At 35.3% G+C, this 22217-nt stretch overlaps 3 protein-coding genes across 3 annotated transcripts; 2 read left to right on the top strand and 1 right to left on the bottom strand.

Annotated features, from left to right (window-relative positions):
- Window positions 1-659: 659 nt before the first annotated feature.
- On the top strand, window positions 660-3675 carry LOC142177270 (uncharacterized). Its single transcript, XM_075245742.1, has 6 exons — window positions 660-777; window positions 1051-1348; window positions 1460-2168; window positions 2238-2362; window positions 2843-3192; window positions 3437-3675. Exons 1-6 carry the CDS (start codon window positions 660-662, stop codon window positions 3673-3675), a joined length of 1839 nt encoding a protein of 612 aa, XP_075101843.1.
- A 7529-nt stretch (window positions 3676-11204) lies between these two features.
- Window positions 11205-13634, top strand: LOC107787005 (GTP-binding nuclear protein Ran-A1-like). The gene is made up of 8 exons (XM_016608521.2): window positions 11205-11310; window positions 11455-11524; window positions 11826-11882; window positions 11974-12091; window positions 12595-12684; window positions 12792-12971; window positions 13126-13203; window positions 13302-13634. The coding sequence occupies exons 1-8, from the start codon at window positions 11308-11310 to the stop codon at window positions 13369-13371; spliced, it is 666 nt and encodes a 221-aa protein (XP_016464007.1). The 5' UTR covers window positions 11205-11307; the 3' UTR covers window positions 13372-13634.
- A 3952-nt stretch (window positions 13635-17586) lies between these two features.
- LOC107822850 (uncharacterized) lies at window positions 17587-20830 on the bottom strand. Its single transcript, XM_016649422.2, has 3 exons — window positions 20641-20830; window positions 19200-19628; window positions 17587-18607 (listed from the first exon to the last, which is right to left on the bottom strand). Exons 2-3 carry the CDS (start codon window positions 19248-19250, stop codon window positions 17762-17764), a joined length of 897 nt encoding a protein of 298 aa, XP_016504908.2. The 5' UTR covers window positions 19251-19628; window positions 20641-20830; the 3' UTR covers window positions 17587-17761.
- Window positions 20831-22217: the final 1387 nt, after the last annotated feature.

The following is a 22217-nucleotide window of genomic DNA, read 5'->3' as shown; positions in this document are numbered from 1 at the left end:
ATGACGTTTCACCTCCGGACAGAAGGGCAGCCCGAGCACACTATTCAGATGTTGGAGGATATGCTATATACCCGTGTCATGGATTTCGGAGGTTCATGGGATCAATTTCTACCGCTTGCAGAGTTCTGTTATGATCTAGAGGTTTCGAAATTTATTACCAAAATAAATTGTAGTTAGTGAGGTTCGAAGCTGAATTTCGAAAGGTAAGGGATGCTCGATTCACTCAAACAAAGGGTCGAGATTATAAGTTCGCTAATAAGCAGGAAGGGTCACGATCGTGCCACATCAGCAGGTTGTTAGGTTGTTATAAAACCCCAACGGCAAGAGAGAGACGATAATGAATTTCCGGTAATTCATTCTGCCTCATTTCTTTTCGACCTTCACTCTCTTTCTGTTCTCTCTCCCATCTCACTCCAATTCTCTCCTCATCTAATTCTGCAGATTCCCAGTGGCAATGGTGACTTTCATTTTCATGTTTTCTTAGTTTAATTCTCTTACTTTTTCTCTTGTAATTGCGCTCCAGTTTACATTTTATAAAATACAGAAAATTGTCCCACTAAAAGTGTTTATTTCGATTCCAGTTGCAATTGAATTTAGATCCGTAGTTGGCTCCTGACAATTGGTATCAGAGCAGCAATTTTGTGACTTATGTGGTAGGAATGGTAGAAGGAACTCGTTTGAAGCTGATGGATGACAAGCTTGCTAGGCATGATGAACTATTGGCTGATGTGTTGAACAACCAGGAGGAATTTCAAAACACTCAGACTGGGATTCAAGGTACCTTGGAGCTGATCCTCGAGAGGTTGACAGCACTAGAAAGAGCTTCAGCATGCCAAAACAAGTGAGGAGGATTGCTACCTATTCCAATTCTGGAAAACAGGCAGAACAGACCTTAGAATGTGCCCATACCACCTCCTAAATGGGAACTACCCGGCTTTGAAGGACATGAACCCAAGGTATGGATCCACAAATATAAGAGATACTTTAATTTGTATAAAACTCAGGAAGATCAAAAAGTAGAAGTTGCTGCTCTCCATTTGAATGGACTAGTTGAGGTGTGGTATCATTCCTTGTTGCTAAGTAAAGGAGTGTTGACATGGGCTGAATTTAACAAGGAACTGGTCAGTAGGTTTGGAGTGGTGTTGGATGAGGATGTAGTAGAGGAGTTTAATAAGCTCTCTCAGAAGGGAACTGTGGATGAGTTTCTAGGTAAATTTGAAGACCGCAAAGCTCAAATGCTTGTTAGAAATCCTCAACTGAATGAATCTCACTTCCTATCCAGTTTTATAGGGGCTCTTAAGGAGGAAATCAAGTTTGGTATCAAGTTGTTCAAGCCTGAGACATTGAAGTTTGCTATTGAACAGGCTAGGCTATAGGAAAAAGCTATTGAAGCTGCACAGAAAAAGAAGAAGGCTAATACAAAGAGCCTACCTATCGTGAATAACACAACTACAACTAGAAACCTACCAGCGAACAGGACCACTGCATTTAGGCTAAGCCCTGAGGTATATGAACACAAGAAGAACAATCGCTTGTGTTACATATGTGGGGAAAAATATGCCCCTGATCACCAGTGTAAAAGAAGGCAATTGAATTGTCTCAAAGGAGAAGTGGAAGCTGAAGCTCAACTAGATGAATTTGAGATTACAGAAGTACCAATACCACCTGATTTGATTATTGAAGGAGGGGTAGAACAAGAAATTCAGGAAGCCATTTATATGAATGCACTATCTGGCAATAACCAAGGAGAGAATACTATTTTAATAGGGGAAACTGTGAAAAAAAGGCATATAACGGTGATAATTGACTCGGGGAGCACACATAGTTTCATAGATGAGCATACTGTGAAGGAAACTGGCTATCAAGCTAGTTTTTGTCCACCAGTGAGGGTGACAGTAGCTGATGGCAATTATGTTATGTGCACTACCCACTGCAAGGGATTCATATGGAAAATGCATGGCAGGTCATTCCAAGAAGATCTTCTCATCATTCCATTGGGAGGGTGTGATCTAGTTTTAGGGAACAATTGGATGAAAAAGCATAATCCTATCAAGTTTGATCATGAAAAAAAGTGTGTTACTATTGGTAGGAAGAACAACAAACTGGTGTTGCATGGCATTACAGAGGAAGGTAGATTAAACATGATGACTAGTAGATCAATGTGTAAGGTGCTTAAGAAAGGGCAAGCTCTCATAGCTCATTTGTTCATGATGGGTGTTGAGGTGTAAAATGATCAGGAGCATACTGATGAAGCTATTCAGGAGGTGTTGAGTCAATATGCTGATGTGTTTGCAGAAACAAAATCCTTACCTCCAGTCAGAGCTTTGGACCATGCCATACATCTTAAGCCTGGAAGCTACCAGTCAACCTGAGGCCTTATAGATATAATTACCACCAGAAGGATGAGTTAGAAAAATAGGTGAATGAGATGCTAGGCAGTGGAATCATTCAACAAATTCAAATCTCCCTTTTCCTCACCTGCTTTGCTAGTCAAGAAGAAAGATGACACTTGGAGATTCTGTGTGGATTACAGGGGATTGAATGACATTACTATTAAGGACAAATATCTCATCCCTATTGTGGATGATTTACTGGATGAACTTCATGGATCTGTAATTTTTTCTTAGGTAGATCTCAGAGCTAGATACCATCAGATCAGGATGAAGGTGGATGATGTTCACAAAACTGCATTCAGAGCACACATGGGACACTATGAGTTCAGAGTGATGCCCTTCGGGCTCACAAATGCACCAGCAACCTTTCAGGCCCTAATGAACCAGGTTTTTTAACCTTATCTGAGAAAGTTTGTTTTAGTTTTCTTTGATGACATACTCATCTATAGTTTGAACTTGGAGGATCATGTAAAGCATTTGATGGTTGTGTTTGACATATTGAGGGAGCATGCCTTGTTTGCTAAGAAGTCCAAGTGTTCCTTTGGACAAGCACAAGTGGAATACCTAGGCCATGTCATTAAAAAGGAAGGAGTCTCTACTGATCCTAATAAGATTCAGGCAATGGTAGATTGGACAAGACCAAGCTCCCTTAGGGCGCTCAAAGGATTTCTGGGGCTGACTGGCTACTACAGAAAATATGTGGCTAACTATGGAACCATATGTAGACCCCTCACTGATTTTCTCAAGAAGGATGTCTTTAAGTGGAATCCAAGGCTGAATTGGCCTTTTCAGCTCTCAAGTCTGTCATGTCCTCAACCCCAGTGCTTGTATTACCTGACTATACTAAGGAGTTTGTGGTAGAAACTGATGCCAGCCATGGGGGAATTGGAGTCGTACTCATGCAAGGGGTAAATCGGTGGCTTATTTTAGTAAGGTTTTGGCTCAGAAACATGGGGAAAAATTCATTTATGAGAAGGAATACATGGCCTTATTGAGTGTTGTGGATAAATGGAGGCACTATTTACAGTTCAAATATTTTGTAGTTAGGACAGATCATCACGGTTTGAAGTATCTTTTAGAGCAAAAAGTGACTTCAGCTATCCAACAGAAGGGATTAACTAAATTGCTTGGGCTTGATTATGAAGTGCAATACAAAAAAGGAGCTGAGAATAAAGTTGCTGATGCACTTTCGAGACAGCGGGAAGGGCTAGACAATCAACCAAGCCAAGAGTTCAGGGCAGCTTTTAGCCATCAGTGCTTCCATTCCCACTTTGATGCATGAAGTGACTGCTAGCTATGAAGGGGACTCTCAGGTACATGAACTAATCCTCCAACTCTCCACAGACTTGCAAGGTCTTAGTGTTTGGCATTACTCGGCTGGAATTCTCAGAAAAAAAGGGAAAGTGTATATTGGTGAAAATGGTAACCTCAGGCATCAGTTGATTGCCTCCTTCCATGATTCTCCCTGTGGAGGGCATTCTGGGCAGCTGAGCACCCTTAAAAGACTAGCTCAACTTTTCACTTGGCCAAAAATGAAATAAATGGTGATTGATTATGTGTCCAGTTGTGATGTGTGTCACAAAAGTAAGGACGACAATGTAGCTTACCCTGGCCTCCTATAACCCCTTCCCATTCCCAATCAAGCATGAAGCCATATTAGCATGGATTATTTTGAAGGACTGCCCAAATCTAAGAACAAGGAAGTGATATTAGTGGTGGTAGATAGGTTCACCAAATATGCTCATTTTATTGCTCTAACACATCCGTATATAACAGCAACAGTGGCAGAGGTGTTCTGGAAAAGAATACATAGTCTACATGGCACACCTGAAACCATAGTTACTGATAGGGACATGATCGTTTTGAGCAACTTCTGGCAATCCCTATTCAAGCTCCTTGGCACTCAACTGCATTACAGTACAACTTATCACCCACAAAGTGATGGCCAAACTGAAAGAGTGAATATGTGTCTTGAGAATTATCTCAGGTGTATGACTGCTAGTAGGCCAAACCAGTGGAAATAATGGTTATCAACTGCTGAATGGTGGAACAATACTAATTTCCACACCAGTTTGCAATGCACCGCATTTGAAGCTTTATATGGCTACATTTCTCCTCAATTATCTATTGGTCCCTTGCTTGAAACTATTGTGCCGGCAGCTGAGGATGTTGTGATGAGAAGACAACAGATGCTCCAATTGCTAAAGGATAATTTGAGCATAGCTCAAGAAAGGATGAAGTTCTTTACTGATAATAGAAGAACTGATAGGGAGTTTCAGGTGTGAGACTTAGTTTATTTGAAGCTTCAACCCTATAGACAAACATCTATTGCATTGAGAAGAAATTTGAAGCTAAGTTCCAAGTACTATGGTCCTTATAAGATCTTTTCTAGAGTAGGTGATGTGGCATATAAGCTGGAATTACCTCCTACATCCAGAATTCATCCAGTTTTCCATGTGTCTTTGCTCAAGAAGATGGTTGGTGATCGAGTGGTGGTGCAAATTGTTCTTCCAATTACTGGGGATGATGGCCGGTTTTTGGTTCGACCAGTAGCTATTCTTCAAAGGCAGTTGGTTAAGAAGAATAATATGGTTGCGGTTAAGGTTCTAGTCCAATGGTCCAACCTTCCTCCAGAAGATGCAACTTGGGTAGATTACCAATATTTGCAGACTAAATTTCCTGGTTTTGATTCTAATCCTTGAGGTCAAGGATTGTTTGAAGGGGAAGAGAATGTTATGATCTAGAGATTCCGAAATTTATTACTAAAATAAATTGTAGTTAGGGAGGTTCGAACCTGAATTTCGGAAGGTAAGGGAATGCTCAATTCACTCAAACAAAGGGTCGAGATTATAAGTTCGCTAATAAGCAGAAAGGGTCACAATCGTGCCACGTCAGCAGGTTATTAGGTTGTTATAAAACCCCAATGGCAAGAGAGAGACGATAACGAATTTTCGGTAGTTCATTCTCCCTCATTTCTTTTCGACCTTCACTCTCTTTCTGACTTTCTGTTCTCTCTCCGATCTCACTCTAATTCTCTTCTCATCTAATTCTGCATATTCCCAGTGGCAATGGCGACTTTCATTTTTATGTTTTCTTAGTTTAATTCTCTTATTTCTTCTCTTGTAATTGTGCTCCAATTTATAGTTTATAAAATACAGAAAATTGTCCCATAAAAGTGTTTATTTCAATTCCAGTTGCAATTGAATTTAGATCCATAATTGGCTCCTGGCAAGTTCGCCTACAACAATAGCTACCAATCGAGTATTCATATGGCTCCTTATGAGGCCTTATATGGGAGACATTGTCGTTCTTCAGTTGGTTGGTTTGATCCGGGGGAGCTAGGTTGTTGGGCACTGATTTGGTTCGAGATGCCTTGGAGAAAGTCAAGTTGATTCAGGATCAGCTTCGTATAACACAGTCTAGGCAGAAGACTTATGTTGATCGGAGGACTTGTGATGTAGCATTTATGGTGGGAGAGAGAGTTTTGCTTAGAGTTTCACCTATGAAAAGTGTGATGAGATTTGGAAGAAGGGGCCCTAGGTATGTTGGTCCTTTTGAGATTCTTGAGAAAGTTGGTGAGGTGGCCTACAGACTTGCATTGCCACCCAGCTTATCAGCAGTTCACCCGGTGTTCCATGTTTTCATGCTGCGAAAATATTATGATGATCCATCGCATGTATTAGATTTCATGATTGGGATAATTCACAATATTACTCTTAACAATTAGTAAGACCGAATAAGAGTGAAGATTCACATGGTAATATTTTATTTATATTGATAAGGGTTAATTAAATTAATAAAATGCTAGCCATGTGTTTGCAATACAATATCTAGGATATCGTTGTAAAATTTTTATTTACTAATACAAATATTTGAGTGGCTTAAAATCAAAGTTCTAAAATATTTTAAATGTCAAAAAGTAGGCACTCTTTGATTTATATCTTTGATTTATTTATTTATTAAGATTTTAAAATTATTTCTTTCTTCCTTCAAATTTTAATACTGTCTAAGCTAAAAGAATATCATAAAATCCACTATTAAAATTTTTTGGAGCATAAAGCAAAAATTTTACTATCCTGAGAAAATGACACTGTATAGCCGCTCTCAAAATAATAGCCAAAAAAATATGTATTTTTTGTATATGTATACATTATGTATGTTATATACAAAAATTATATAAATTTTATACACTTTTTCGGCTATCGAATATAAATAGTTTCTGGCGTGGGCTAAAAGTATAATACCCCTACTATCTTTCCGGCTGATAAGTGGATATACCGGATCACATGGCCTTTTTTTCATTTACAGCTGACAGAGTTCCATATTTACACCAAAATTTTAATTTAGGACATTTGATTTATGCACAATTAATAAAAAAGATAAAACGAATTAATCGTTACAGACTAGATACTAAAATGCAATATGCTCATTAAATAGTTACATGAACCATAGTTTTGCAAAATTTAGGTAACATGTGAATTTACTGAAAAATAATTAGAAACAATTTTAACAGTCCCCAGGTAGAAATTCATATTAAATTTTATGCCTAAGATATAGTGAGAAAATACCAGTATCTATACGTATGCGAATAAAGAATCTATTGTTATGTGTTGGGGAAATAATGGATTAATCTAAAGCAAGATAAAAGTGCAAAAATAGATATATTTGGAAATAGTCTACTTTTGTGACAGTTAGAACAGTTGAAAGATAATAGTAAGTAATTTTGTCATAGCAATTGGAATAAGTAACTTGAAAATATATAAGGCAAGTTACTTTTTTACAATAGAGTAAGCTGATATTGCAAAAGTTTCATTACACTGCAAATTTTAGTTGAATCAATCTTAAAAAGGTTTATTAATTTGACAACATCTGGCCAACATAAGTTGCATGAAACGTCAAATAGTTAAATGATTTGATAAACATAATTTTCATTTGAGCAAGTAAGATATCAACATGCATGTAGCTTAAATTTATAGCCTTATCACGAAATATGCACTTTCAATAGAACAATAAGTTCTAATTGCTATAAAATGAAGTTTCAATAGAAATAATCAACTTAGGATCGGAAACTCGGGTAGTGCAGAATTTAGCCAAACAACGGTATAATGACAATAACAAAGACAATAAAAGTTGATAACAACGGCAATTAAAGTATATAAAGAAGACACAAATTTAACGTGGTTCGGTCAAAGTGACTTACGTCCACTAGCGGAGAGGAGCAATTTCACTATACCAACAAGAGTATAAAATTAGTGTAAATACTCTAATTAATCTCAAATACCCTAAGAGAATAACCTCACACGATCACTCTAAAAAAAGGATTCACACAAGTGCTTTCCAACACTTAACTCTCATACAAAACACTCTTAATAAATGAGGAAAGGAAGAAACAAGAAATGAAGACTTAAGTCTTGTTGGTGTGCCTAAAATGAACTATTGGCCTTCCCTTTTATATGCAAAAAAGTATTGGCCTCTTAGGTGTAAAAGAAAGATACAACTTGTGCAAATAATGTACACCACACAATGCAATATTTTTGGGTCCCAAAAAATATTGCCAACAAAGTCTACACTTTGCAAAGATGTGTATGCTTATGTGAGATGACGACCATTAGCCAAAAAATTGGCCATAATTACAAATCTCCACATTGGCCTAATTTTGGCAGATATAGTAAGTTTGCTCCACCTTCTCCGCAAAAGCCCCAATGGGCATATCTCAAAATTTAATGCCATCAAAATCAGACAAGTTGCCTGATACCGAAACTGTAGTAGGGCCTATAATAGTGGATCCCAATAAAGTATACAACGAACCAGATCTGTGTGCTTTCATGATCACAAGAGCACTATGAGAAACTTTCAGAACTCCACCTTCACCTGCGTACTTGCACCTAGGAGATTCTAGAGTGCACAAAGAGATGAGATTTTTCTTCAAGTTAGGAACATATCTAACATCGGTGAGAATTCTCACCACACCATCATGCATTTTGATTCGGACTGTACCCTTTCCAAAAACTTTGCAGGCAACATTGTTACTCATCAAGACAACTCCACTTCCAATAGATTCATATGTGGTAAATAAATTCCGACTGGGATACATATGATAAGAACAACCCAAATCTAAAATTCACTCATTGTTAGATTTGAAACTATTATTAGTTGCTAAAATAACAGTTCTCTCAGTCTCATCAGCAGCTACACTTGCTTCGGTAGTGTCAGTATTTTTGTACTCATTTTTTCTTTCCTTATGTTTTTCATTATTTTTCAGCTTATAGCATTCAGAGATAATGTGATCTTTCTTATGACAATAGCGACACTCTAAATTATTATATCTGGATATGGAGTCGGATTTGACCCTAACAAATAAGCCAACTTCTGCTTGAGTTCCACTAGTTTTCCTAGTAATATCATTATCTATCTATTCTTTTGATTTTAAGATAGATTTAATATCATTATAAGAGATATTATCCTTTGCATAAAGCATAGTATCTCTTATATGCTTAAAAGATGGGGGTAGAGAACAAAAGAGTAACACAGCTTGATCCTCATCTTTAATTTCAGCATCTATATTACTCAAATCCATAAGAATGGAATCAAAGGTGTCAAGATGTGAGAGAATAGAAGTATTTTTACCCATACGAATTGTATAAAGCTTCTGCTTCAAGTAAAGTTTATTTTTCACTGTCCTCTTTATATATAAGATTTTTATTTTTTTCCGCATGCCTTTGGCTGTGATATCTACAGAAACTTCATGTATAACCTCATTCGAGAGATTTAAGATGATACGTGATTTTGCCTTTTTATTTATGAAGGCAAACTCCTCGTTCGTCATTTTATCCGGCTTCTTCTCCTTTCCTTGCAACGCCAAGTCTAAGCCATCCTGAATTAAGATAGGTTCCATCTTTAATTGTCACATTGTGAAGTTTGCACTTCGGTCAAATTTCTCAACATAAGTCTTTGTTAAAGTCATATTAGCTACTGAAATAAATCCGGTTAGATTCGGCTCTGATACCAATTTGTTAGGATCGGAAACTCGGGTAATGCGGAATTTAGCCAAACAATGGTATAATGATAATAACAAAGATAATGAAAGTTGATAACAACGACAATTAAAGCAGATAAAGAAGACACCAATTTAACGTGGTTCAGTCAAAGTGACCTACGTCCACTAGCGGAGATGAGCAATTTCACTATACCAACAAGAGTACAAAAGAGAGTATAAAATTAGAGTAAATACTCTAATTAATCCCAAATACCCTAAGAGAATAACCTCACAAGATCACTCAAAAGAAATGGTTCACACAAGTGCTTCCCAACACTTAACTCTCATACAAAACACTCTTAATAAATGAGGAAAGGAATAAACAAGAAATGAAGACTCAAGTCTTGTTGGTGTGTCTAAAATGAACTAATGACCTTCCCTTTTATATGCAAAAAAGTGTTGGCTTCTTAGGTGTAAAAGAAGAGATACAACTTGTGCAAATGATGTCCACCACACAATGCAATATTTTTGGGTCCCAAAGAATATTGCTAACAAAGTTTAAACTTTGCAAAGATGCTTATGCTTATGTGAGATGGACACCATTAGCCAAAATATTGGCCATAATTACAAACATGATTAAGGTCGCCAAATATTTCATATAAATGTGATTTTGAGCTTTAAATCATGACATGCACCAATCTTTTTTATACGGATTCAAGTTGAGAATTCTAATACCTTAATTGTAAGAAGCAATTTGGTTTGAATTATTCTTCACAACCTAATTAAGTATTCCAAAAGACTTAACGATTTATTTTTATGCTGAAACTTTATGTCGACAACAATAACAAATTCAATGAAATCTTACAAGTGGAGTTTGAAAAAGATAGTGTTTACACAATCCTTACCCATATCTTATAATAGTAGAAAGATTATTTCCGGAAGATCCTAGCTAAAAAACACAAGAGGGCAAACTTTATGTCAGAAGACCATGATCATAAATGTGTTATGCTGAAAACCGTGCCGTAGCGTGAGAAGAATTTAAGGTTAACACTTGAGTGGTGCTACTCTAATAGGTTGTTTGGTCAAGTTTTTACGAAGTCAAAAGTATTTGTTTTATAAGAAAAAATATTTTTTTTAAAGTTGAAGTGTTTGACTAAATTTTTAGAAGAAAAAAAAATATTCTTGGATAGAAGCAGAAACAATTTTAGAGAAGCAGAAAAAAATAGTTTTTTTCCTAAAAGTACTTTTTTAAAATAATACTTTTGAGAAAAATACACTTAAAATACTTTTTAAAAATTTGACCAAATACTAATTGCTGCTTAGAAGTGCCTTTAAAATTAATTAGCCAAATACAAATAATTTCTCACAAAAAATACTTTTAAGAAAAACACTTTTCAAAATAAGCTTATTTTTTAAATTAAAAACTTATGTTAGTTAGTGAGAACTATTCAACCAAAAACAATCAAAGTTTTCAGGAGTATGATACTTGGTGTTCAGAACTTTTATACCTTCTCGAAAACAAGTTATATTTTAGATGTCTAATTAACCTGTTTCTGAATCGAATTTTTTGTTGCATGTGCAAAAAATAGTAATAGTAATTATTAAATATTTAACTGTTACTTATTCAAATAATTTTTCCGTTATTTAAATAATCACATAATGGTTTTAATTATCCAACCAAACTTACGGTTGGAAAAAAAAAACAAAGCTCTTGTAGTTTGAAATTCAAATTTGGAGAAGAACGTGAGAGTCACGTGCAGCAGCGCCGAATCGAGGAACAGACTGATCCAACGGTCCAGAGAATCGCGTTTGGGCAAAGCTATGATGTGAACGAAAACGCTGATTACAAAACCCTTTTTCTCCCAACTATATATATCCCTCCTCCTTAATCCTCCTCATTCCTCTCAAAACCCTCGCAGCATTCTCCTCAAAACAAACATGGTTAGTACGCTATCTTTATCTCTCAAAAGTTTTGTTTTTGCTGCTATTTTGGACTGTTATATATTTAGTTTTTTCTTTTGTCGATTTGTGTTTTTTTTATGTATCTGAATGTCTTGTAATTTATGTGGATCGTTTTTTGTGTAGGCTCTTCCAAATCAGCAAACCGTGGATTATCCCAGTTTTAAACTTGTTATTGTTGGCGATGGTGGAACTGGTAATTTTTCTCTCTTTCTTTGAGGAGTAAGTCTTGTATCTTAATTAATTTGAAGTGTGTTTAGGCTGTGATTAGAATGATTTGTTTGATTTCGGTATAAGTGAATTCTCTAATGAGAGTATGTTTATACGTGGCTCTAAATCAGTATGGTTAGTGAAAGTCTTAGATCTATTGAGCTGCTGTTCTAACTAGTTTTTATGTTGGGTTGGAAAAGGAATGATGGTTTTGTGGATTAAACTGTTTAGTTTTTTTCTTGTTTTTTAATTGCTCATCTGATTTGGAAGTTTTCCTTTTTGTATAGGAAAAACTACATTTGTGAAGAGGCATCTTACTGGTGAATTCGAAAAGAAATATGAACGTAAGTGTTTGCTGTATGAAGCACAACTTGGTTGTTATTTCTTGGCCTTTTGTCTTTGTAATACTGATTTTAATTTTGTATTTTGGAACAGCCACCATTGGAGTGGAGGTGCACCCATTGGATTTCTTCACAAACTGTGGGAAGATTAGGTTTTACTGCTGGGATACAGCTGGTCAGGAGAAATTTGGTGGCCTTAGGGATGGATACTAGTAAGTAGTCATTCCATTTAATTTCACTCTGTACTCTTTGTTATTGGTATAGCTATAATTTGCAATGACGTTATATGCAATACTTAAAAAATACCTATTCCATTGTTGTTTTATGAGGCGATATGTATTGCTCCAATATAACCCGTTTCTTTTGTGGTTTTAATTCCAACTGCTAATTATATGCTAAGTGAATGAGCCTAAATAAATTTTTTGAGGAAAAAATGGACCTAAAGTAATTTGTTAGGGTATTTCTTGGGTTCCCATAAATAGCTTACCATTCTCCAAGATTAAAGTGAGATGTATTACATGCTGATTGAACCCAATGTGGAATGTTGTATGGTTAAATGCATCTCTTTTATCAGCTGTAAGGGTCTACTGTTTTTGTAAAATGAGCATAGCAGAAGGTTGTTCAGTGTTCTTTTTACAGTACCATTATGGAATCTCTATGTATTTTCAAGTGTGCTGTGTGTATTCCATATTGATTTTTTACTGCATGTCTGCAGCATTCACGGTCAATGTGCTATCATCATGTTTGATGTGACAGCCCGATTGACATACAAGAATGTCCCCACATGGCATAGGGATCTTTGCCGGTATGTCTAAGCATCCTATTTTTCAATTGATTTTATTCTCTGGTTTGTGTTTTCAAACTTTCTTGTTTTGTTTTCAAACTGATAGATATTTACATCTGTTGAATCAGTGTCTGTGAAAATATTCCGATTGTTCTTTGCGGGAACAAGGTTGATGTGAAGAACCGTCAAGTTAAGGCTAAGCAGGTTACTTTCCACCGGAAGAAGAATCTGCAATACTATGAGATATCGGCAAAGAGTAACTACAACTTTGAGAAGCCTTTTCTTTACCTTGCCAGGAAACTTGCTGGGTACTTTCTTCATTCGACTATTAGCTAAAATGTGCCATTCTGTAGAAGAAACATAGTAGATCATTCGACTATTAGCTAAAATGTGCCATTCTGTAGAAGAAACATAGTAGAATCAGATTTTGATGATGTTTTCAATATGATGTTCCTGTTTTAGGGATCCTAACTTGCACTTTGTGGAGTCTCCTGCCCTTGCTCCTCCTGAAGTACAAATCGACTTGGCTGCACAGCAACAGTAAGTTCTTCACCAATTTACCTCTTCTCTTCCAGTTTTATTTAGATTTTGATTTCATGTCTTCCATATGTTATTGTAACTGTGATGTGTTGTTGCAGGCATGAGGCTGAGCTTGCAGCTGCTGCCAGTCAACCCCTCCCAGATGACGATGATGAGACCTTTGATTAAGAGAGTAATCAGCCTTCCCAGACAGCATTGTGGATGCAGCTATGATTTTTCTTTTTTCCTATGTACTGGTGTCCCATTTTTTCCCACCATTGATGGGCTTCTGAGGACTCTCTGTTCCAGAATATGTAGGCTTTTTGAACTCTGTTCTATTTTCTTTCTGGTTTGTGGGAACGGTATGAAGTTTTTATTCATATCTTCTGAATGTGGATTGCGATTTGTTTGGATGGACCGATTTGGATAGATGAAGCTACTGTGGTTGCTTATTTTATGTGTTCTTGTTCAACAGTATTTCCGTTCTATCCTAGTTAGAAATGTGTTACTACTTTGTAGCTCCGACCATGCAGAAGCTACGAAGTTTGATTGAACAAGTTCTGGATGATGTTAATCTTTCGGATGAGGTAATGTGCATGCGCTTTATATAAGAATGATAGGTGAACAGAGACATAATAAAAGATCGTTGCATTAAACTTAACAGCCGCCTTGTTATCCCTACTTGGGCTCTCATACGAGTCACCCGAAAAAGCTCCAGATGAATCCTTTCAAGTCGGGGATTAAAGAATGTTTATTACCATGCTCTTTGTTCGAAAAGTTAAAATCTTAAATGAATTATTTTAATGTATGACAAAGTTAGTAGGTTGATTGTCACATAGCAAAAAGAATCAAGATCTGAGCTACTATCAATTAAATTTTAAACAATAATTGCTTCTTAATGAACTATGGTGTTGGCTTGATGATCCCCCCTATCGAGTGAGAAGGAAGCGCCTCTTCCATGGAGAGTTAACATCGGCACTATTTTCAGTTGGAAAAACTACGGAAGCTTAGTAGTTGACAAATAAGATAAATGATTGAACAAATTTCAGTGCGTCTACCGTCGGAATTCTTACATCAACAGAGGAGTTTCGGCTGTGCTTTTTAAACATATAGACTACACAAACACAAGGATTAACAGACTGAAAATACAAATTCAAACACAGCTAACTTTAGATAAGTTCTCTGAAAGCCATAAGTAAAACAACAAGAAAATGCAACCACGATTACAAACAAAAACACGAGGATTAACGCATAGACTGAAAAGGCATATTCTCCGGCTAATTATACTTTGAATTCAAGAGGCATGTTGTTATACATAGAAACACAGAATTGAGGGTGGTGCCAATGACGGGGTGGGGCTAAGCCCCTTTCAACAGCATCACTTCTCAAATATTTCTCCCAATTCCCATTATGATTCTCAACTACTAAATGATAGCTTCGCCGGTCTTGTGAACATTGTATATAAATGCGGTATGAGCATCCATATTGCAGTAGAGCATCTATAAACATCAAGTATGAAACATACCCTACATACAACATAACAAACACTTCATTTTCTTAGATCAAATACTCTGCTGTTACTTGCTGCAATCATTCCTCCTAGAAGATCTCAGTGCCAATTGTCATGTCCCCAACTCCCAGGCAGTGAAATTAACTGCATAAAGGAAAACAAATTGGTTTCTATAAGACAATTCATTGTCTCGGGGCGCTGCAAAGATAACAAGGCTGATGCATACCGAGTTTTAATGGCTTGTTTACAAGCTTGAGCAATCCATGCCTCGACAAAAGGAAAAAGAGAAAACGTCTGGCGTGGTTGCGGAGCAAAGTAATAAGATTGCAAACTCCTTACCTCAACTCCTTTTTTCTGTCGTAAAATAAGGTATTTTATAATATGAAGTACAAAGAAGGTACTATAGAAGTACAAAAGAGAGGATCAAGCACATCATTAACAGTTACAGCATCATTATAATAGTGGATCAAGGCATTCTCAAAGTAAAAAAAGGCAACACCACTATCTAAAACCCCTCATCATGTTTCCACATGCCCGATTTGGCCTGCTGTAAACACCTTTCAAAAGATAGAAACTCAAAAAGGTCTAACCGGAACTCAACACCTCAAAGGGCAATAATGGAATCCTGAACACCTTCAACTTTTTGTTGTCTCTCTTCCATCATAACAGAGAACATAGAGAAATGCCAAAAATCATTCATGAAGTATAGAAATCTGGGTGTAATTCATTAAAACTGAGCAATCTTAAGCATTCGTACTTGAGCAGATTCTCGTTTTGAAATACATAGTTTTGCTAAAGTGCAAATGTATAACATTAGCTTGGAGAAATATCCAAAGTGCAGATGTCCTAGAGTAATTTGGTAGATGAGAGAATCATCAAATTGGGCAGGATGATAAGATCACATTGAAAATAAAGAAAAAACAAGGATGACTACCAAACAGATATCTGGAATCATCACTTGAGGTATCAACTGGCACCTCTGCCAAGTGAAACGCCCCTTCAACCACAGTCCCACCCTCCCCGACCCAATACAACCAGAAAAAATTTGAGAGAGTAATATTCCTTAACTAATATTATGAAAAGTGTAGCCAGGGTAAGCAAGGTTAGGAGAAGGTCAACCATTATGTTTAGCACTTACCTTGTAGTTGATTAAGGCTGCAGGAATATAATCAATTTATGATGAATCCACATAGTAATGAATTTGTTGGGGGTCTGAGTAGAGTGGAACAGATATAATGATTCATATTTGGGGACTAAAAATCAATAAATACGATTCTGCAGCCTTAATAGAACTGAACTGGAACCAACTTCCTTTAAATGGCATCATCGTGCATGGAGTTTAACATGTTACCAATTGATTGACATCGTAAAAGTAGTGAAAAAACTTTGTCAAGCTTATTTAACTTGTTTGTTATTTGCTCCAAAACTTAATAAGATGAAGCTAAGAACTCATTCCAGCACATATACTGCATTCTCTCTCTCACTTTTTCTTATTATTTATAAGAGAACAAAAAAAAAAAGAATTCTCCCTTTTTTCTATAAGGAACATATTATGAGAACCTGCCTGAAAAATTCCAATATGAAACAATAAATTGCTATAGATTTTCCAAATGCCAAAAAATTATCCATAAACCAACAAACAGCCTGAAATGGACAAATAAAGAATAAGAAGAATACACCATCAGCGTGAAATTAAAATTTGCTATAATTATATATCTGCTCAAGGAATAATTCACAATGCAAAGGAAACAGTGGCAATTGACCTACTTATAATACGGAAACATGGTAAACAGATACAGAAATAAACCACATTATAGAATCACCAGAAGATCTTAAATCTAACCACCATCCACGGTAATGAAATCCAAATTATTTGATAGCAAATGTGGGCTTACCTAAAGTTATACAGAATGTACCAAACAAAATTCACTACATGTCTACATTTTCCAACAACAAATCTTCCATGAGGAACTGCAATGAAACATATCAACTCTTTTACTTCCTTCGAAAAAACGGAATTTATGCAGATTTGAAGCTCGGATACAAACAATGTTAAACTGCAAAACAAAATAGGAAACCTGTGATATGAGAGATTTGCAGATTTCTGGGAAAGCGGATGCATACAGTATCCCCATTTTATGCCACTTGAATGGCCGCAAATCCCAGCATCATCTTTATAAATATGGAAGCAAGGGATGATGCTTCAATTTTTGGCCCTGGAATATGCATGGGACTGATTAATAATATCCTCAAAAAGGAGCTTCATATGCTGCCAAATTTTTTATAGACAGCAAAATTCTGCCCATAAATCCATAGTTAAAACCATTAGTAAAATTGGGAAGTTGTGCAGAATTAGAGCATATACAAAGATTCACAGAAAACGTAGATAAGACTTAAAGTTTCTAGTCCCAAGTTATAACCACCATTTCATACAGGTAAGCAACATTCCAAATTACATCTGAAGGTACAACCTTCTGTACAAACTAAATAATCAGATAAAAAAGTTCCAGGCTTATCCTTCAACTATTTGTATCAGCTAAACTTCAACTACAGCCTACATTAATGGGCATGTGCCCTCCTTCAAATATTTTGGCATCTAGTCTGCAAAAGCTCCTCATACAATCATTTAAGAGGTACGAAAGAACTTTAACACACATTTCAATGAAGGATACAGTGTATTATCACTCCTATACCTGCTGTTGCTAAAACATCATTCACATCTCGTTTATTTTGTGCTACAGGATGTTTTTGCCTCTAAAATAGATATTTCTAATTTCTGCAATGTATTCCTATACTGCATATAGGAATCACAAGATAAAAGTGAACTGAAGAAAACCCTGACCGCACAAGGACAGGAATCAGTACAGTCATTCACCATGATATGTTGATACATGTTTCCAATATAAAAAAAATAGATACAACATCCCATACTACAAAAGTGAACAGTTAGAAAAACTGTATTTAACTGAACCTCCCAAGTTACAAAACATAACATGACTAGCTTTTTACAATTCTGTTAGCAACAGGAACCTAACATAGAGAAGAAAAGAAAGAAAAACATTACAGCCGCTATTTGATATAATATGAACCTTTAGAAGAAATTAGGTTCTTTAGCTCCATCAAATGTTCATCATTTGAAATATGCAGTGTTATACGAAGATCAGTTAATAATGCTTCTTTTTCCCAAGTTAATGGTCCATAAGCATATAATGCCACCAGGGTGCAGTGATAAGCATGCAACTCTAATCTATGAACACTTGTTGCCAATTCCTCTTCTGGAGGATTATTGTGACTTTTCTCCTTATATCCTGAAGGACCTGAACCACAAACTGACTCCGCATCACTACAAAGGCCACCTGAAACTCGACGTGAAACTCGTGGAAGATGACCTAATAATTCGTTTGGTCTCTCACTAGTGACACTACAACTATCAACAGAGCAGGCATCGCTATCGGAATCGCTAGGTTCCAAACTTCTCCTAGGGAAAAAGCCAATGACACCACCTAAATCTTCTCTCTCCAATTCATTAAATCCATTTGATCTAATGTTAATGGAAGTATGCACGTATTTTTCACCCAGAGTTCCTCTTGGGTAAGCAACAGCATCTACCTTTTCCTGTAAGGTCACCAGAGCTGCTCGTTGCCTGCGATTATCTGTCTCGATTGCTTGAAGTTTCTGAGCATTCTCATAAAGTGAATCAACACCAGATGTGCAATAAGGAGACATTCTCTTTAGGGATCTTGATGAGATTAAACAAGACTCTTGTCCTCTATTTTTTCCTTCAGTGGCTAAACCATCAGTTTCTCCAAGACCTTTAGTATGTGCATCAAGTTGCAGCGGCTGCGACTTAGTCTTCTGACTATAATCTTGAGCTGAAATTTTGTTAGATCTCTGGGTCCCAGCTTTATCACAACCCTACAAAAGAAAACAATAGTGAGATCAGGGAAGGCAAGGAAGAAATAGATTCTGAATTTTTTATACAAATTATTGAAAGATACGCCATATGCATAAAATAAAAAATTCACCTGCTTATTACTATAAGCACATCAAATACAATACTGTGTAAGGACAACTAAACAGATGTTCAAAAGTGTTCCCTCTTCACATAGAACTGCCATCAATTAGAATAATAATTTTATAATTTGATATGATGCGTATAATCTAGAACACTTAACCACCAGGGTCAAACCCACTTCCCATATTGTTCAAGCTACACGGACTATACCTTGTCCAGAGAACGAATGCATAGAGACACATATACACAAATGAAACAGTTCTCACAAAAAGATCTAGTTAAAAACATATATGGACTCAAACAAAACATAATGGATCTGACGTAGACAGCAATACAAAATAATCCTGTCAAATGAACTTTTTCTAATTAAAAACAAAGGCAGGGAAAAGAGCAAATAAATGATGAGAGCAACTCCAAGTTATTACAAACTTTTATAACAAGCTTGTTCTCTGTAAAGCCAAACATAATAATAAAATGAAAAAGAATATGTACCTTTCTTATAAAAATCCATTTGCCATCTTTCCAATTTTGTCGATCTCTCATGCCTGATTTATGAATGCTAAGTTCCAGAGAGCAACCAAGTAGTCTCACCAAATAACGATCACATGGTAAAATACTGAGCACGATCGCAACTTTCCAAGAGCAGTCATTATATACCTCCACAATGTCTCCAGGTGCCCAAGTTTCCACACACTGCACTACAGGGGGCAGGGCCTTATCATCTTCCTTGATACCCTTTCTTTGATATTTTCACTTTGCATTGGTGAACCAGAACCATATCTAACACTGCAAGTGAGGCCATTACCAGACACTATCTCGGCAGCACGCCATGAGATTGGCACCTCAGCTCTGTTCATTACTTCCACCTTATCACCCTTTTTGAACCTCATGTGAGAAAAAATTCTTTCCAACAGCCACAACCTGTGATAAGACAAAAAGATATAATACTAAGCAAAATCCTGTAAAAAGATCCCAATACAACATAAGCACTGAAAATTAAGTTCAAATAGACTAGAGGAGAACATGTTTGAATTCCAGTCGAAAACTCTATTATGTTAACTGTTCACGCATTATACCAAAAACTCAGTAAACCGATAGGCTAAATATCTCAAAAAACTTATACACAACCCTCCTTCATTATACAAAACGAATAAGTTAAAATAGACAAAACCAAAGTTGACCATAGACCCCGAACTAAAAAGAAGCCTTCAAAACATCACAATTACCTGAAAAAATCGTTTAATATGCCAAATCGCCTACAAATTAATTGCAATACTGAACCAAGTTGCACAACTGTTAAATCATTAGCTCATAATCTTTTTGGATTTTCGAGATTTAAGGATTTTATTGCTGTTTCTTGAAGAAATTAGGATTGATTATCAAATAAGGAAAATGGTCCCAATAAAATCATAAAAAAAATAAAAATTAGAGAAACAATTCTCGTAATTGGCTTAAAGTTGTGATTAGCAATAAATAAATTCGATGAAATTCCCTAGAACAATAAAAATGAAAATATTCAGATGAAATCTCATAGAAGTCGTGAACTGAAGTTATGAAATTTACAACCCTAAAAAATACAAAATAAAAGAAATATTTAATTAGATTCGGATCATGATTAGCACAAAAAAATCTATGAAATTCCTAAAACTTATATAACTAGAAATTTCGATAAGATCAAATAGAAGTAATCGGTTGAATATTGCGGAAATTAAAACCCTAAACAATGAGGGGGAACTTTTTAGCAAATAAAGAAAAAAATACAATAAATGCCCAAAATATTTTAAGAAATTCAGTTAAGCACAGAAATAATATATTCAATTTAAGGTAATTAAAAACCCCAAATGAAATAAAACACTCAATACGTTCCCAAATATGGAAGAATTAGGGTTACAAAAACCCAAAAATTACAAGGTAATAAGCTAAGAAAACGCACCTTTATCGAAGAATTGATGAAATAGATATTTAATTGAACAAGTATTTCTCAGTATTCTGGATTGTAATTGCTCCCGGAGAACACAAAGCTTTTAGAAATTATAATTAGATATTGCGGTTCTAGGGTTTTCAAATATATTTTGGGGTTCGAGGAGAAAGGATAGATCAGTGAATAAATATTGGGGTGAGGGTACTTTGGGAAGATCTGTCAAATAGAGCGTGTTTTCACTTGCCTCTACTTTGTTAATTCTCTTCTTTTTCCTTCTTGCCAGCGGTTTTGAATTGAATATAAAAGTTTAACTTACCTTCTAAATCTAATTAATTATTAAAACAAAGTCAAGCATATTCTTTAAGGGTCTGTTTGAGAACCAACCCGATAATTAAAATTGATGTAATTATTAGGACAGTAATTACACATCCTAGTAATTACAATGACTTGTTTGTCTGTCATAACGGAATTACAATGTAATTACAAGCTAATTATTTGGTCACAAGTGTAATTGCACAATTAGATTAAATTTTAAGTGAGGTAATTATCAAAACTTAAAAGTTAATATAATAAATATATGCCTATAAATATTTTTTTATAAGTATAAATGATATTAGATTTGATATTAAAGATGCATTTTTTTTAATATACATTAATTTGTAATCATATATTTATAACTAATATTGTAAAAATAATTGATATATATTTTTCAAATTAATAATATTTCATTTAGTTAAATATACATTTTTTAAGATTATCATGAAATGCATGTTTGATAAGATAAATTAATATTTATAAATATAATGTCATAACATTATGCAAATGTTCGACAAAACTTATCTATCAATTCTAACTAAAAAATGAACAACATGCAATGTGAAATGATAAGTAAATACTACTGAAACAAGTAAATTGGAACCATAAATATAAGAAATAAAAATAATGGAAATAAAAAGTTATAAAGAAAATAAATTAAATAAAAACAAAAAAGAAATTAAAAAGTAACCTTGTAATTACACAGTGTAATTACCACCAAGTCTCACCTCCTCCTTGAGAATTGGAGAGTGTAATTACACATCTTCAATTATGCCCAATTCCATGCCGACCAAGTAATTACTTGGCCAGACAAACATACCAAACTATATAATTACATCCAATTACACTCAAATCCAATTCCTAGGTGACTTTCCAAACAGACTCTAAAGAGATATTTTACAATATTATTTCTTACAAAATTTACCCAACGCAAAATTTCATTACATATTAAGCAAATTTTAATTCACAAAATTAAGGTCCATCTCGTAGATCATCGTAATCACATATAGCAAACATTTAAGAGAAAAGATTAAAACTCAAGACGTAAAGAGTATGCACAAAATACGAAATATTAGAGATACACACCCAAAAAAAACCAACATCAATCTCAATGGTAGTTACAATAGCATAGACTTCGCATGTAATACGTACTTTTGTTGTTCTTGTGACGAGCCTTACACTCAATATTGCGCCTTAAAAGATACACTTTCTTCTCTTGCATATTTCGTCAAGGTCTTAAGGCGAAGCGTAATCATAATTTCATATATCCTCAT

This window comes from Nicotiana tabacum, chromosome 23 (assembly GCF_000715075.1).
Source record: "Nicotiana tabacum cultivar K326 chromosome 23, ASM71507v2, whole genome shotgun sequence".
NCBI lineage: Eukaryota > Viridiplantae > Streptophyta > Magnoliopsida > Solanales > Solanaceae > Nicotiana > Nicotiana tabacum.
Note: the sequence above shows the minus strand (reverse complement) of the source record. Positions and strands in the feature narration are given on the sequence as shown.